This window comes from Lagopus leucura, unplaced genomic scaffold, assembly GCF_019238085.1.
Source record: "Lagopus leucura isolate 7727_CA_CO unplaced genomic scaffold, USGS_WTPT01 Super-Scaffold_100157, whole genome shotgun sequence".
NCBI classification, from domain to species: domain Eukaryota; kingdom Metazoa; phylum Chordata; class Aves; order Galliformes; family Phasianidae; genus Lagopus; species Lagopus leucura.
In genome coordinates, this window is record NW_024962334.1 from 16,955,625 (window position 1) to 16,971,597 (window position 15,973).

Consider the following 15,973-nt stretch of genomic DNA (forward strand, 5'->3'; position numbering starts at 1 on the left):
AGAGAAGACTCAGGGGATGTCTTCTTAGTATACGTGCGGAAGGGATACAAAGAAGATTGAGTCAGTCTCTTTGCAGTAGTGTACAGTGTAAGGGCCCCCTGAGCACCAGGAAGCACTTTACTGTGTGGGTGACTGAGCACTGACACAGACTGCCCAGAGATTGGAGTATGCTCCTTGGAGATACTCCAAGCATTCCTGGAGATAGGCCTGGGCAGCCTGCTCCACATGTCACTACTTGGAGCAGGGGTTGGACAGATGGACTCTGAGGTCCCTGCCAACTTTAACCAGTCTGTGATTCTAAGACAGCATGAACTGGAATATGACTTATTTAAATTCTTTCTTTCCTGAAGTCTGTCCAACAAGCGAGACTTTCTTTGGAATAATTATGATCAAAATTGATACACGGTTCATTGCCTCCAGGAATGAGATAACTCCATTTCTTATAAGAGACTCTTATTTAAGATAAAAACATTTGTCTTATATCTGGTCTTCTGTTTTGCCTTTTTTTTTTTTTTTTTTTTTTTTTTTTTTTTTTCTTTTTCTTTTTAAATACAAAGATCAATGGAATGACTTTTATACTACTGTTGACAGAAATAGGTGTCCTCCATTTTATTTAAAGATGTGAATCTATAGCCTCAGGCCTGAATCATAGAAGGAAAGCTTGGGTTGAAAAGGACCCCAAAGATACCTAGTTTCAACCCCCCCTTCTATGTACAGGGTCAGCAACCACTGAACCAGGCTACCCAGAGCCTGGCTTTGAATGCCTCCAGGGATGGGGCATCCCCAACATCCTTGGGCAAGTGTGTCTAGTGTGTCACCACCCTGTGTGTGAAAAACTTCCCCCTAATTTCTAATCTAAACCTCTCCTTTGTTGGTTTAAAACCATTCTCCCTTGTCCTATCACTATAAACCCATGTAAGCAATCATTCCTCCTCCTGTTTATATGCTCCCTTAAGTATGGGAAGGTACTGAAAGGTACTGTGAATGCACCATACCAGATCACGTTTTGGCAGCCTATGGAAGCCTGATGTGATTCACATTATTATTGAGCGGCATTAAGCTGAGTGCTAATGTGAGGCCCACTGAAAGTGTTCGGAAGTCTGTTTTGTGCTCAGCAGTGAAATGCCTCTCTACCTCTTAAGACAGCTTACTGCTTTCTGACACATCACAGTTCCTGAAACCATTTTGCCATAAACAAAAACAGGAACGTATAGTGCCCATTATCTTCAGGCTGGGTTGGTCTTGCTGGAATAAAGTCCTAGAAAATTTCCTCTCGTAACCTGCTTACTGCCACCTCCTCTTCAGCAGAGGAAACTGGGTACATTTGTGGTCCATTTACTTCTCTGATTATGTTACATTTTCTTATCCAGCAAACATGAAGGAGAGTCTCTTTTCAGCAAAGAGCAAAGCTGATTAGAACTTGATTTAGCAAATATGGTTGGTAGTCTCACATTCTGGCAGAAAATTCTGTAAATGGCTTTCAGCTACAGAGATGTGCCAGAGAGGGATCTTCGAATCAAACAGTGTAAACTTTTTTAAAACTTTCACAGAACAAAAGCAGGATAAATATATTTGTGACTGAAAAGAAGGTTTTGATCTAGATAAATATGTTTTAATAAATAAATTTATATGTAAAGTGTTTCAAGTTAACAAAAAACAAATGATCCATTTGGAAAATGTGTTGATTAAAATATTTCTAAAAAAAAATACTTCAAAGAAAAATCTGGAGAAGTTTATTTTCTTCACTAAAATAGTTTGTAAACTTGGTCAATCAGAATCCTCATTTCTTAGCAAAGAAATATTCCGGAATAAAAATATTTGTGTCATGCTGGTTCTGATTGCATAGACTTTTTAATTAAGTCAAATTTGACAGCATACGCTATTGTCCTTACAAGCAGGTAGAAGCAACTGTTACAGTCTGTGATTTACTTTGCCAGTTTGACTGATTTGGCGTTGTTAAGAATACCCCTGCTGATTAGAAAATTAACTTATGGCATAATTTTCAATTAAGTAGGCATCTGCTTTGCTGATTTTGAAGCCTGATTTAAACATATAAGCTTGACATTTCTGCTCAAGTAGAGATAGCATAAGAAAATAAAAGGGATTAAAGAGGGTAGATTTAGATTGGGTATAAGGAAAAAGTCTTTTACAGTGAGTGTGTTGAGGCTCTGGGACAGATTACTGAGTGTTGTGGTTGATGCCCATTCCTGGAGACTTTCAAGGTGAGGCTGGATATGGCCCTGGGCAACCTGATGTAGCTGTGCATGTCCCTGTTCATTGCAGGGGAGTTGGACTGGATGGCCTTTCAGAAGCCCCCTCCAATTCTGATTCTATGATTCTATGATTCTATTCTATGATAATCAAACTAACACTAGACAACTACACATAAAAATTAATGCATACAAAAGTTCCTTTGGAGAAAAGCATGCCTTTTGTGCATAGTGGCATATCATGAAGACCCTGGATTTCTGTTTATCTTCTCCCTGACAGTTTTTAAATCTCTTTAAAAGGCTTCAAGCAAAATATTTTTCTCAGTCCATACTTAATCATGCTGAATGTTTGTTTGGAAATAGAAATGCTATGAGTAAAGGATCCTTTTCAGTTACACAACATAATGTGTGGCCAGAATAAATTAGTGCCTGTGTTCAACAGCTAATTGCTTGATCAGTGTATCAAGCCTAAAGTTAAAGACTGTGATGATTGTTTCTCAGGGCCTTAAGTTTAATGAACTTCAGTGCCTTAAAATTTAACTAAGTAATTAATGCTTTAGGGCACTTGCTTTTGTTATTTCGGTGTGACAGGGCAATCAGACACCTGAAAACTGTAATTCATTTAGTACTTCAGCTTGTCTAATTTTAGAGGCACATGAAAAGAATAGTGAATCGGTGGTGCTGCCAGGTGTCACGTGAGCACAGTTCATAGGAGAACCTCTGAGATGCTTAGGAAGTGTGATGTTTTTCTCTGTTTCCTTCCTCAGGCACTCACAGCATGCTGTGCGACTCAAAAGAGCTGAAAACAATGTGAGGAAAAATAAGCTGCCTTTTTAAGTTTTTATTAGAAATACTTGCATGTTTCATATAATTTTGTGAAAAGACAGCTCTATGCATAAGTGACAGCTTTGAATTCTAATGCTCCTTATCTTTTCTGGAGTGATTCATTTCAGGGAAAATAAACTGTACTGTGATAAAAGCAGGAAGTTAATTGTTTAGAAAAAAAAATACGATGAATAAAAATCCAATTGGCTTGGCAATGCTTTTTGTTTCATAATTTGTCTTTTCCTGGTACAAGCAATTCAGATATGTGCAGCCGTATTAGAGTTTCCAGTGACTTCTGTGTGGAAGCAAATTAGAATTATGCAATTCGAAGGATGGTAGTAAGAGCTTTTTAATTCTTGGAGTGCCCTTTGTAACAGTGAAGGAAAATTTGAAAAATGTCCACATCTGGACTTATTGAGAGTACAGGCAATGTTTATAGGAGGATCAAAGTGACTTAGGAGCCAAGAAGCGTAATAATTTACTCCTTTGCAATCATGTTATCAGCAGCTCAGCAGGTACAGGAACTGGCTCTATGCATGCTCTTTCCTCCCATTAATCATGAAGTTAATGTTTTAGCATCCCAGTAGCAAAGAGAAATGTATCTGGGAATTTTCTGGTAGTTTGAGCTGCCCTTTTTTCCTTATAAATGGAAATCTCTTCCCTTCATCCCACTCTTTAAAGATAACACCACAAAATTACTGTTAATTTCTGTGAAGATCTCAGTACAGAGTACAGAGACCTGTGCTAAATTCTCAACAAAAGCATTGCCATCTCTCTATATCAGGCTTTTCTTGGTGTTTTTGTTTGTTTGTTTGTTTGTTTTGACTGGAAATGGTTTCTGTGTTTGGGGAATTTATTTTTTCCCATTGTGCAATGGATTATAGGTGTGCAGTTAAAGTTGTTGGATTCTTATTTTGTCTGTTTGGTTAAACCTTTCCATACAAAAAGAACAGAATTTGTACTTCTTTTAACAAGATTGTATAAATGTTTTCATTTGTATCTATTTATTGTCACTACATGATCACTATACTTAAGTTTTACCTCCTTAAAGTCAGAGTTTGTAAATAATAATATCCTAATCTGGCCTGTATTCTGACTCATGGTAGAAGGCATATCAAAGGTCAAATGCATCTAGTCTAGATAAAGAGGAGTTCAGCAGAACTCTTCTGTAACTGATGCCTAAAACAAGTTTAACTGAAGATTTGTTGAACAAAAAGTATACTGTAAGAGTCCTTCATAAAGGTCTTTATATATGTTAAACTGTGTATATTTACATACTTACTGAGACAGCAAAATTAAGAAGCATAATTCCATATGTGTATCCTTCTTAACTGGCTCTTTAATTAGCCAAATACTTCAGTAACCTAATACTGAAACATGGAACATGAATTTTATTCAAAGTAGAATAATAATGTATTTATCATTCCATATCCGTTCAAGAATAGTTACAGCATTATTTCAGAGAGCTCTAAATTCAGAAAATGTTTTTGTTTTTTTTTCCCTCTGCTCACATTTTTCTTACATTTGCCCTAGTCGTCTGTGTGGTCTTAGCATCAGTCAGATGTGATGCCAACCAATAACAGAGGAACTCATTCATGTGTGTGTCTATTTATAGGCATTTCCAAGTACTAACTAAATAAATATCTCAATTTTATTATTTATACTGCAAAAATACTGCAATATGTTTAAGTCAACAGTTTCAACAGCAGCTCTGACAGAAACCTTTTATCAGTATTTATATTCTAAGGGATAATTTCTATTTTCTTACAGCTCTTTCTGTTGCCCTAACTATTCACTTACCAAGTGAAACACCACAGATTTTCTTGGTACCTATCCTTCCACAGTCAGTTGTGCATGGTTTGTTGCATTCCATAGATCTTCCAGCATTTCATGGATTTTGTTCTTAAACTGTCTCCCTGCGGTCCCGTAGGGCAGTGCCAGCAGTTGCAAGTCCCTCATGTCCTGTGCTTTTGCTTGAAAAAAATTTTCTTTCCATCACCAGTTCATCCCAGGTGAACATCATCAAGTAAAAGTAACTGTGCTCACATCTAATCATTTCATAGCCCCTTCTTCATGCAGAAGCTTTCTCTGAACATCAGCAAAGCAAATGCCTTATGATTCTTCAGAGCACTCCAAAAACTTCCTGCTTTCCATTGGCAACAGTTTGGTTGGTAACATACTGAAGCCATGTCTATAAGACTGACTAATATCACCGTATTGTTTTCATGTCCTCTCCATATGTGTTTCTGTAGCCATCTGTTCTCTCTTGGCTTACACTGAAAAGTCCTTCAGAATAAGGGTTTTTTATTTATGTTTGTGTGGCACCAAGCAGGATAAGATCTTGTTCCTGATGACGGTCTGGATGTGATGCAATTAAATAATACATAAATTAATATATAATTTCTTTAAAGTATTTCATTGTTCAGAAATGGTGATTTCAGGTTTAAGTGTCAGCATATGCTATAAAGTGTTCTGTGGCTGGCATAGATCATAAATTCTGTGGGTGTCAACCAACATCCAACTATCAGGGGTTCAATATTAGTAAGTTAAATCTTGTACTTAATTATATTTAGTCATTAGATTGAAAAAATAAAATGAAGTAAATTTTCACAAAATGGAAACAGTAACCAATACTTGTTTTCTCGAGGGAAATTTGAATCAAATTAAATGAGAAAGCAATTTATGCCATGCATCTGAATTTTATTTGACATGCAAAATTCTACCAATATCCTAAGGGTATACCTTGTGTATGTTTTATGAATAAACACTTAAGTACTGGTAAGACTCTGAACAAGTCCCTGGCTTTAGAATTTCCCTGACTCAATGTCATTTTTGCAGTTACTTTCCTCTAAATGTTTCAATACTTCATCAGAATTATTTTCTAATTTGCCCTGTCAATTTGCCAAGTGCTGAGGGGCTTGCTCTTTAGTGCTTTTACTATGAATACTGAGAGAGTGGAAAATATGATGGAGCAAGTTAATATAGGAAAAATCTAGAGGCTACAAACTTAAAAAAAATAAAAATAAAAACTACCTTTCCTTTGCAAATATTTACAGTCTGGAAAGGTACTCTGGGAGAGTATTCTGGGCAGTACCGCTAATGATTATATTCTTACATACTTTTTCACTGCAGTTCACCCTACCCATCACTGAGCACCACCAAATCAGTAAAATTAGACTTCTGTTCCAACACAACTCTGTCACTTCTTGCATTCCATTTTTGATTGCAACACTCTTGCTTGAGCATCTTACATATCTTGAAATAGACTTAAAGACAGTTTATATTCCATCGCACTTAGCGCTTGGTAGTGCTGCTAGGCTGACCGACTTCAAGAGCCGCTGAGTTCTCACCCGAATGGAATTTCGCCTGAATATTCAGGAATGAGAAATTGGGACATATGTAATTGTAAGCCATTGATAACAAAATTGCTTTTTCTTGGGTTTCTACATGAATAGATGGACAAAACTAATTTTTCTTTCAATTCCTGAATAGTAAGACTGAAAACTTACTGTTAGCATGAAGGAAAGGCATTACAGACCTGAATTCGTGAATTGATATTCCCAGTTTTCTAGTTCTATGTTAAGCTGCATGTCATGTATCTGGCAGAAAGCTTGCTTAAACTGATAAAAGCAAGGATGAAAAAGAATGGCTTCTGCCAAAACAATTTTTCTTCAGACCTTGGCTTGTGTAAGATGATAAATTCCAGTGACCTTAATCATTTTTGCAAACCTTATTGCAGCTTGTAAAGTGATGAACTGTAAAAGAATAGTATTACTCTGTCACAACTGTAAAACTTGCTGTAATCTGTTCTTGAAGGTGATGACCATTGTCAGTTAGTTAGTTATACGTGTTTTTCAGAAATAGTAAAATTTGTTGAAAAAATGAGTTGTGGTGGAAGATCTCATTTGAGTCCACATAGCTCAGGAAAAAGGAAGGGTATAAAAATTTTATTTCCTGAGCTGTCTTCATAATGGTGAGAAGATAGATGAAAGGAAAGGTAATAAAAAGGAAAGAATGAGCTTTGGACAAAATGGAGGCACTAGAACTGTATAGATTTTTTAAAAAATAGGGTAGAAATGGCAAATGATTCATCACAGAGAAATCAGTTTTTGGGGAAAAAGTGAAAAGGAGATGTAGCAATGTAGGCAAGGTTCTGGGTACGGAGAAGGAGAAAGACAAATATGAGAAACATGTATGTAAATCAGGTTTTTTTTTTTTGTTTGTTTGTTTGTTTGTTTTGCAGATTCAGTCTAACCACAAGAAAAATAGTTGGAGATGTGTATATGGAGTTATTCGAATAAATTCTTTCTTTGATTAGAGATGTAAATGCTTCCCTATACTACCCTAACTTAGATGGTTCGTGAAATATAAATCAATGAGGCATCACAAATAGCATAGTTCCTTTTCATTCTCCTGTTAAATTAATAACTGATCATCTGTAAGGTTCTAAATCATCAGCAATGTTGAAAGTGTGGTAAGGTTTTTGAAATTCCAGGACTACATTTTCAGAAAATATTGTTAATATGTTTTACTGTAAAATAACATCATTTAATTTGCACATCTGATGCAGTGATCCCTTTTGTTTTTTATTTGCTGTTTGATTTAGTTTTCTTCCTCATCATACAGCTCGTAATACTTACATGCTTTGTAGGACACTGTTCTCAATAATTTGGCAATGATTTTTTGTCCCAATAGTTATTTAGATTATTTTTTAATTTTGTGGTCAACTAGTTAACCTTTGAGAGCTGTGACTGAGAGGGTTTAAGTCACTGTTCGTGTTTCTGATACTGCATCTGTCAGATTAGCTGAAAGGTCAGTTTCTTAAGGAAGGATGAACCATGTTTTCCTTTTAACTTCCATTTGGTCAGTTCAAAGAATGTATGGGTCTTTGCTCATGTGTAAAAGGGATCAAATTCCCAAAGTGTCTTCGTACACAAAATAAAAATGGTATCTAAGGAACTTACAGGCTCCGCACCGTGTAACACAAAAGTTGGCACTTACAGGAAGGAGCAGCAAATACTTCTAGACACGAATTGATAGCATCTGCACAATAGCAGCTATAAATCGGTTGTTTCATTTATTATTGCCAAAGAATTTGACTTTAGAGTATTGGAAAAAAGGTGTACTTTCTCTGGAGTGCTTTTTGATTTTGCTTCTTACCTTTACAAAGCTGTGAAACATTCATAATTTGCAGAACAATTTTTGAAAGGTACTGTAAGTAGATTGGTGTCAGAAATGTTGATTGAAAGTGACTTTTGCTCTAACTGCTACTTGGAAAAGTACAATCACTGACATTGGATCAAGTCAGTGGCTTTGAATAGGAACTCTTCCAGTGCTGCACTGCTCTCCTAATGGGGAATATTCTCCTAATGAGCATTTTGAACCTCATAAGAGGCAATTTTTGGCCTTCTATATCATCTGCCACTACTGAGAATTTATGTACATCATCTTTGTAATTCCACGTTGTTGCAGCTCCCAGTATAAATTTTAGTCTCCTGTTTGCCAAAATAAACAAGCCCAAGACTATTCTCTAGACCCATAACACAGTAGCCCATATTGGACCTATTCCAGTTTCTCAGCATCCTTCTTGAACTGATGCTCTCAGTGAGGCCTGAAGAGCACTCAATAAAGAAGAGCATTGACTTTTCTGGGTCTGCTGCCCACATTCCTCCTAATGTAGCCTAGAGCACTGTTTGCACTAGTTGTGATGTGAGCACTTTGTTAGTTCTCATTGAGCCCAGCAGATACTGCTGCCTCCATATTCTTTTCAACAGGCCTGAAGCACAGCTGGTTCTTTTCCTATCTTTATAAGTGCATTGTTTGTTTGCTTGTTTTTTTCCCAGGTGCAGAATTTTGCATCTGTTAAAGGTTCTTGAACAGAAACCTCAAAAGCATGTGTTTTGCTTAGGCCTCCAGTGTCTCATGGTCTTTCTGAATTGAAGTTCTGACTGAGTGGCAACCACACCTCCCAGTCTGAATCTTCCTCCCATCATTTGAAAACCCACTGAGATCACCTTCTGTTTCCTCACACGGGCTGCCAATGAAGATATTCACCAGTATCTCCATAACAGCCCCTGAGGTTACTGTGCTCATTTCCAACCTCCAACTGGATGTCATGCCATTTACTCAACTATTTGAGCTTGATGGGCCTGACCAGTTTTCAGCTCACGTATAATCTTTTGGTTCAGCGCATACCTCCTCACCTAGCAAATGATAGAGCTTTTGGAAATGTGTCATGATGTATGATATTGAATCCGCTTTTCTCCATTCATCTGCATGGCCAGTCATTTCATCACACCAGGCAATCAGATGGGCCAAGCATGATTTGCTCTTAGTAAATCCTTGTCAACCTTTCTTGATTCTTATCTTGTCCTTTTACATGTTGGAAATTGTTTCCAAGAGGACATACTCCACGATTTTTCCAAGGACTAAGGTGAGGCCAACTATTATGCAGTTTCTTAGATCCTCCTTTCTATTTTCCTTAATATGAGTGTAAAATTAACCTTTCTTCAGTCATCAAGATTATTCTATAATAGCAGTGATTTTTCATGAATCAGCCATGGGTGTTACAGCCACTCCATCAGCTCTCTCAGCACCCATGAGAGACAATATCTCAAGTATTTGAGCACATTTGACTTCTTAAGGTATTCACTAACCTGTCCATGCTGTACATGCAAAGGTCTAGGAGTAGATATTAGGTAAAATGCTGTAGGCAGAAATGGTGTTGCTGCAGACTTTTCCATATTGTCCATAATTTTGTTATCTCACCTAATAAGCAAAAGGCCTATATTTTCTTCAAACCTCCTTTTGTTTCTCTCATACTTTCAAAATTCCTTCTTGTTACCCTTTCATGTCCTGCATTAATTTTAGCTCCAGTTGGGCTTTGTCCTTCCAAATGTTGTTGCTGTGCCCAAGCAATGTTTGTGTGCTTGTCTTTTGTTCCCTGTCATTGTTTCCACATATGCATTCTCCATTTCCATTTCAATATATGCATTTATCGTTTTAGTTCATTAAGAAATTCCTTGCCCAGCCAACTGGGCCTTCAGCATATCTTCACCGTAAATACTGCTATCCAGACTTTTTCCTTTCTGCCATAGGGCTAAAGGGAAACAATACAAGGATTCCTGTCCCCTTCACCCTTGCTCAAGAGCCCTACAGTTACTTTTGAGGTAAAATGATTTCATATCACCATGTAATTGGTGTCTGCATGAAAAAGCAGAAAGCAGTCAGAACACTAGGTGCAAGTAGTCTTTCTGCAACATGGGCCTTGCATCATACAGTAGTCTTCCTGCTACCAGGAGCCACAAGGTGCAAGTTTCTATCCTTAGGAGTGCATGTCTTCTTCCCACTCTGTCAAGTCTCAGTTGCAACTTCCCTGTACAGGGTATAAACTTTTACACTTTGAAAGATCCTGACAGTCTCCTGTTAGTTATCAATGCACACTGGCCACTACTCACCTGCAACTCTAGCAGAGCAAACCTCCCACTCAAATTGTCACCCTCATGGGACAATCGCCTGCCACAGCGCTGCAGGTGACTCTCCCAGAAGAGCACTGTCTCATAGCCCATAATCACCATTTGGATGTTGTCTTCTTATGCAGTATATCTGGGTCTCTTGTGTGTCAAATGCAAAGTTAACTGTCTTGCTATTTGTTCATCCTGCTGTCAGTGCTCCTTGGTGCTTTTTCTGAGGGTGCCAGATAAACAATAAGCTCAAAGTGCATTCGTTCATTCAGCCCTTTGCAAGATTTCGTACTTGGCAGGAAACCTCTTGCACTGTCTGTGAGTTCCTGGCCACATTACCCTCCTTTGTGAGCACTGGGTATGCTGAATGCTTCTGCTGCCCATGTTAGATGCCAGCTGAGCTGAAGGAGCAATGTACTAAGCATCTGTCTCATGTGCCAGATGACGAAGAACTTTTGTGCCATTGAAAAGGTTAGTTATATAATCTGATCAAGTGGATAGAGCTGTCCAAAAGTATTTAAAAATCAATTTACTGCTGTTGTGATCTGTGAATAAGAGGAAATAGTGTGGGAAAAATATGAATTACCAGATGTTAAATTTTCATATTCCATTGTACAAGATAAACTGTGCTTCAATTACTACTATTTTTTATAAAGTTGAAAATGTTATTTTATATTAAGATACTTGAATACTGCTGCCTCTCCGCATCTTATAGCTAGATCTGAAGTGCACTGGCAATCTAAAACTGATGGTAGATTATTTCTTGCAATCATTAGCTATACATACAAGGTCTTCTGCGGAGACTAATCGAGAAGCAATGCAGATATGCATGTGTAGGTTGTGACAGAACTGCAGGATTTCAATGAGGTTAACCTTTCAGAAACAATAAATTGCCAACATCAACTCAATCCCTTTGAGGCTTAAGTTCTCAAAAGCAGGTGGGATGAGTAAAATAAGGTGAGGGCTTAATAACAAGAAAATAGTAGTGAAAAATTATTTCGTATCTATAGATTGTAGATGTGATGAAAAGGTGCATAGCCAGAAAATGATATTGCTGGATCTTGCAAAATGCTACCGTTAAATTTCTCTTTATTCATCAGTTGCGTTTGGATATATGCTGCGTACTCTTCTGTTTCCTTTACTTACATCTGTGTCACAGTTTGTGGTGGAGATTAAAATCATTTGTATGTGTAAAACAAGATTGTTTCATTTTCTTTATTCTTACTGAGCGGTTTTGCATTTATTTCATTTGAAATGTAATTCACACTCTTACATTCAGCAATCTCCATCAAAAAGAGTATGATAAAACTGTAAAACTCTAAGAAAAACAGGATGCTCACAAGTTACTTTGCCTTCATCTTCTTCAATTTAATTGTGTTCTTAAATAAACAAACAAAAAACTGTTTAATGTTGAGTATGTCTAAGCTTTAAAGGTATTCTTCTAAAGAAGTGCTGAACTTTTTCCCAGAATCATCTTCAAAGTTGAGACTGGATGCATTTGTAAATAGCAAACAAGGTTCAAAGTTCAGAGTTTAAAGAGAAATTGTTGGTTGATGTAGTTTCTATTGCGGATATGGATCATATGGCTTAACGCTGGGCCTTAAAATGATTTTTTAAATGGTATTTTAAATTGTACTTGGTGCATTTTTATTAAATAACTTGATAATGTAGACTCACTGTATTACAGTGAGTTAAATTAGTTTTCACCTAAACGCTACGTGATAGGTTTTGTGGAATTCCAGTTGCCTTGGCAGGTTTTGCATACATATAGAGCATATGTGACACAAATAAATATCCCAAAATATATGATGATAGTGCGTCATTGAGGTATAACATTAGGTCTCATTAAATATGTCTTGAAATAGAAAAGTAATTTTTCTCTTTGATGAGTTTTTCAGCCATTACTGTTGTGCTGTGTACAAGCAAAAACAAATAGGTAACCTGGAAAATAAATGTGAATTCTTAACCTTTCCTGGATAATTATGGGAATGTAGGCAGGGGTTTGTTGGACTCTTTAGATGAAAAAATAATATTAAAAAAACTGAAGCATTAATACTAAGCCCTATATCCATGAAATCACGAAAGAATTTACAAGTCTTTTAATAAATACGTCCATAAAGTGATTCTTCTCATTTCCAAAATTTTCTCAAAAGCAAAGAAGTAGGAAAAATTAGAAGACACCAAAACATTTCAAAAGTTGTATAACCAATTTTACTGTATGTCATATAAAGATGATGGTTTTTTTAATGCTTATTGTAGGAGGAGGAATTGGAGGCCCAAATTTCATTCCTACAAGGGCAGCTAAACGACTTGGAAGCCATGTGCAAATATTGTGCAAAGATGATGAACACACATCTTGGTAAGTGCCGTACCCTATATTAACCTAATAATCTTTGCAAAGGCTCTTCTCATGTTTGGATTAGAACAAAAATAATATTTATATAGTACTCTGCATATTATTTTAGATGTCACAAAAAAAAAATTGAATTAATGTATGCAATTATTCAAAAAAGACAGAGATCTCCTAGAAGGAGTGCCCTGGAGGGCCACAAAGATGATAAAGGATCTGGACCATCTCCCATATGAGGAAAGGCTGAGTAACCTGGGTCTGTTCAGGCTGGGGAAAAGAAGACTGAGCGGGAATCTGATGAATGTTTATAAATATGTAAAGGAAGATGTGTTGCAAGTGGATAAGGCCAGGCTCATCTCGGTGGTGTGTACTGATGGGACAAGGAGAAATGGTGTAAAATTTGAACATAAGAGGTTCCATACTAACATGCAAAAAACTTCTTTATGGTAAGGGTGATGAAGCACTGGCAGCCTGTGGAGTATCCATCTCTAGAGATATTGAAGACGCACCTGAATGCCTACTTGTGTGAAGAGAAACTGCTTAAGTAGTGGGGCTGGACTCGATGATCTCCTGAGGTCCTTTCCTGAGGTTGTCCTGAGCCCTGAGGTTCTGTGATTTGGTATCGTACTGTCATACCATTAAACTTGAGAGTATATTAGCTGCTGACAGTGCTAAGAAAAAATTAGTCATTTTAGCACAGATAGTCTTTGTTCTAAAGATTTTGTGGTTTGTTAGAGGTGTGCTAGAACTCACATCTCATTCTGTGAGCTTGTCTGCAGTTCAGCAGTCCCAGAATCATACTTGGTGCGTGTAGTGATAGTTGTATAAAATCCAAATACTTTCTTTAAATATAACATCTGCACAGTGTACACTGGTCAATTTCATTTTGTAAAAATGTGTTACTGTAGGCTGGCTACTTTGTAGTGTTTTGCTTAGACCAGAGGAAATATGTTAAAATGAAAGCTACCTTGGGAAGAAAATCAACAAATATTGCATTCTATAATTTGATTTATATATTGCCAAGACTAATCAGAAAAAAAAAAAATAAACAAAAAGCTTCAGTCGATTCAGGTATTAAATATACTTAGCTAGACTTTGATAAAAGCAGTATTTTTAAACTGTGTTGAACCAAAGTCCAAAGGTTACTATATTTAGTTATGTGCAAAAAGCATCGTTATTAAGAAATCAGAGCACAAGTGCAATGATTTCAAAGTTTGTTTATATCCTGCAACATCACAGTCGAAGCAAAATAATTTCAAATTGAGTGTTTCAGTGGGTAGAACTAAATATACATTACCTAAATTTACAGGTCAAAAAGATGTGAAAGCCAAGTTGTACTTGCATTTTCATTTTCTTTTATGTGTGTCCATATAATTTTAGTAGCCACTATTACGATCCTAGGAAAAGCTATAAATACTGTGTTATTTGAAAGTTTGGAATCACAGCCTTCAAAAGCCAAGTGTAAACCTCTAAGCACAGCTGTTTTATTCTGCTGTAGTGTATTCCTTCTGCAAGGGCATCTGGGCAACGGGTTAAACAAATGCACATAAATCCTTTAGCAATTAACAGTTAATTACAATAAATAGAACACAAGAGAGTCCGAGATGCCACCAACCTTACCAGTTCCTGCTTTTGTTGCAAACTGAAGAGCTTAGCTGTCTGCAGGTTAGCTAGCAGATGATCCATGGGAAGCCAGGAATAAAACCACCAAGACTCTTGCCAGTATGACCTGTGCAAAAATCTGTCAGGCGATCTGAGCAGCACACATCAGCAAGCTGATCAAGAAAACTCTCAATAGTTCCAGCGAGCAACCCCCAAGGATTGTTTGCAGAGTCCATCCATTACTCATTGCTTCAAGAAATGACAGCAAAATAAAACTCAGAAAGTACCTGGTCATTTCTAGGTCAGAGGAAAGGTTAGTAAGGGCTGCTATTGTAACTAGTCTAATACTGCCTCAGGTATCTCTTACCGATGAAAATTACTGTATTTCAGGACCCAAGAGCAGATAACAATGAATTATATACACATAGTGATCAAAATCTCTCAACAGTCTTTGCTAGCTGGGACGCTTTTTGATTCTCTTAAATAGGTTACTTTTTACAGCAGAACATTTTTATTGTCTTCCTTTGAATTTTTTAGGGCTTTCAATATGCTTTTTCTGGTGGCTTAATCAGGTCAGGATATGCTATATTAGCAACTGCAAAGCAAAGTGGTAATTTAACAAAGGGAAGGTCATTTCTTTACTTCCACGTGATAATTCCTCTTTTTTGACATGTGTAGTGCAGCATGATATTAGTACACTTTGATGGGTTCAGGTGATAATCCACTATGATCTTTAAAATTTTGTGACGCACAGCTTTTTAATCACAGGTTTTTATCATCCAGGTGTAATCAGGAAATGTTTACATGTATGTTCCTTGTATTTGATTATGTTGAAATTCACTTGCTGTCATTCGGCTTTTTAGCTGCATAAGTCGGGTTATTCTGCAATGTACTCTGTTTCCTGCTAGCACTTGAAATACAGACTCTGCTGTCATGCATTTAATAGTTGGCTAAATTATTAATAAAAACATATGGATATGCAAAACTTGAGGAGTCACCCAAAATAAATTCCTTCTAAGTTCTGTCTAAGATCTGCTTTTTAAATTCTGTTCTAAATAGTTTGTGCAAACTTTGTTACTCAATTATTAGCTTTTTTCTGCATTGTATTTGCAGCTTGCTTTTTAACAATGTAGTGTTAATTCCAGCTCATAGAGATGTATATCCAGTGTGCAGCACAGAGCTACTCAATTGGCACTATGAACTGAGAGTATCAAACAGTTGTAGGATGTGCTTTCTCTTACAGGAGGGATCCTGAATACCATCAGGACAGTTACTTTGTGATGTGATAGAGATGTCATGTTATAGCTCAGAAATAATTGAGATAATCAGAAGTCATCTGTTCTGTTTTTCTAGTAATTTCCAACTAGTAATTTACATCTGTGTATGAAATACAATTATATTACTATTTTATATTATATACTATACCTTTATATGATATCTTTTTAGAAAATTATTTTTTTAATTAAAATCTGTCAGAACTTTTTGCCACATAAAGTCACCAGATTTCTTTTTACCAAGAACTT

General features: G+C 36.6%; 1 protein-coding gene across 6 annotated transcripts in view; it reads left to right on the top strand.

Annotated features, from left to right (window-relative positions):
* Positions 1-15,973, top strand: part of TBC1D5 (TBC1 domain family member 5) — a 294,295-nt gene that overhangs the window by 257,150 nt on the left and 21,172 nt on the right. For 4 of the 6 annotated variants that reach the window (XM_042888801.1, XM_042888805.1, XM_042888803.1 and 1 more), the window contains 2 exons: positions 9,436-9,468; positions 12,758-12,857. In XM_042888801.1, the coding sequence (XP_042744735.1) occupies positions 9,436-9,468; positions 12,758-12,857 (133 nt within the window). The remainder of the gene's footprint in view (positions 1-9,435; positions 9,469-12,757; positions 12,858-15,973) is intronic. The other 2 variants (XM_042888804.1, XM_042888806.1) reach the window with 1 other exon arrangement.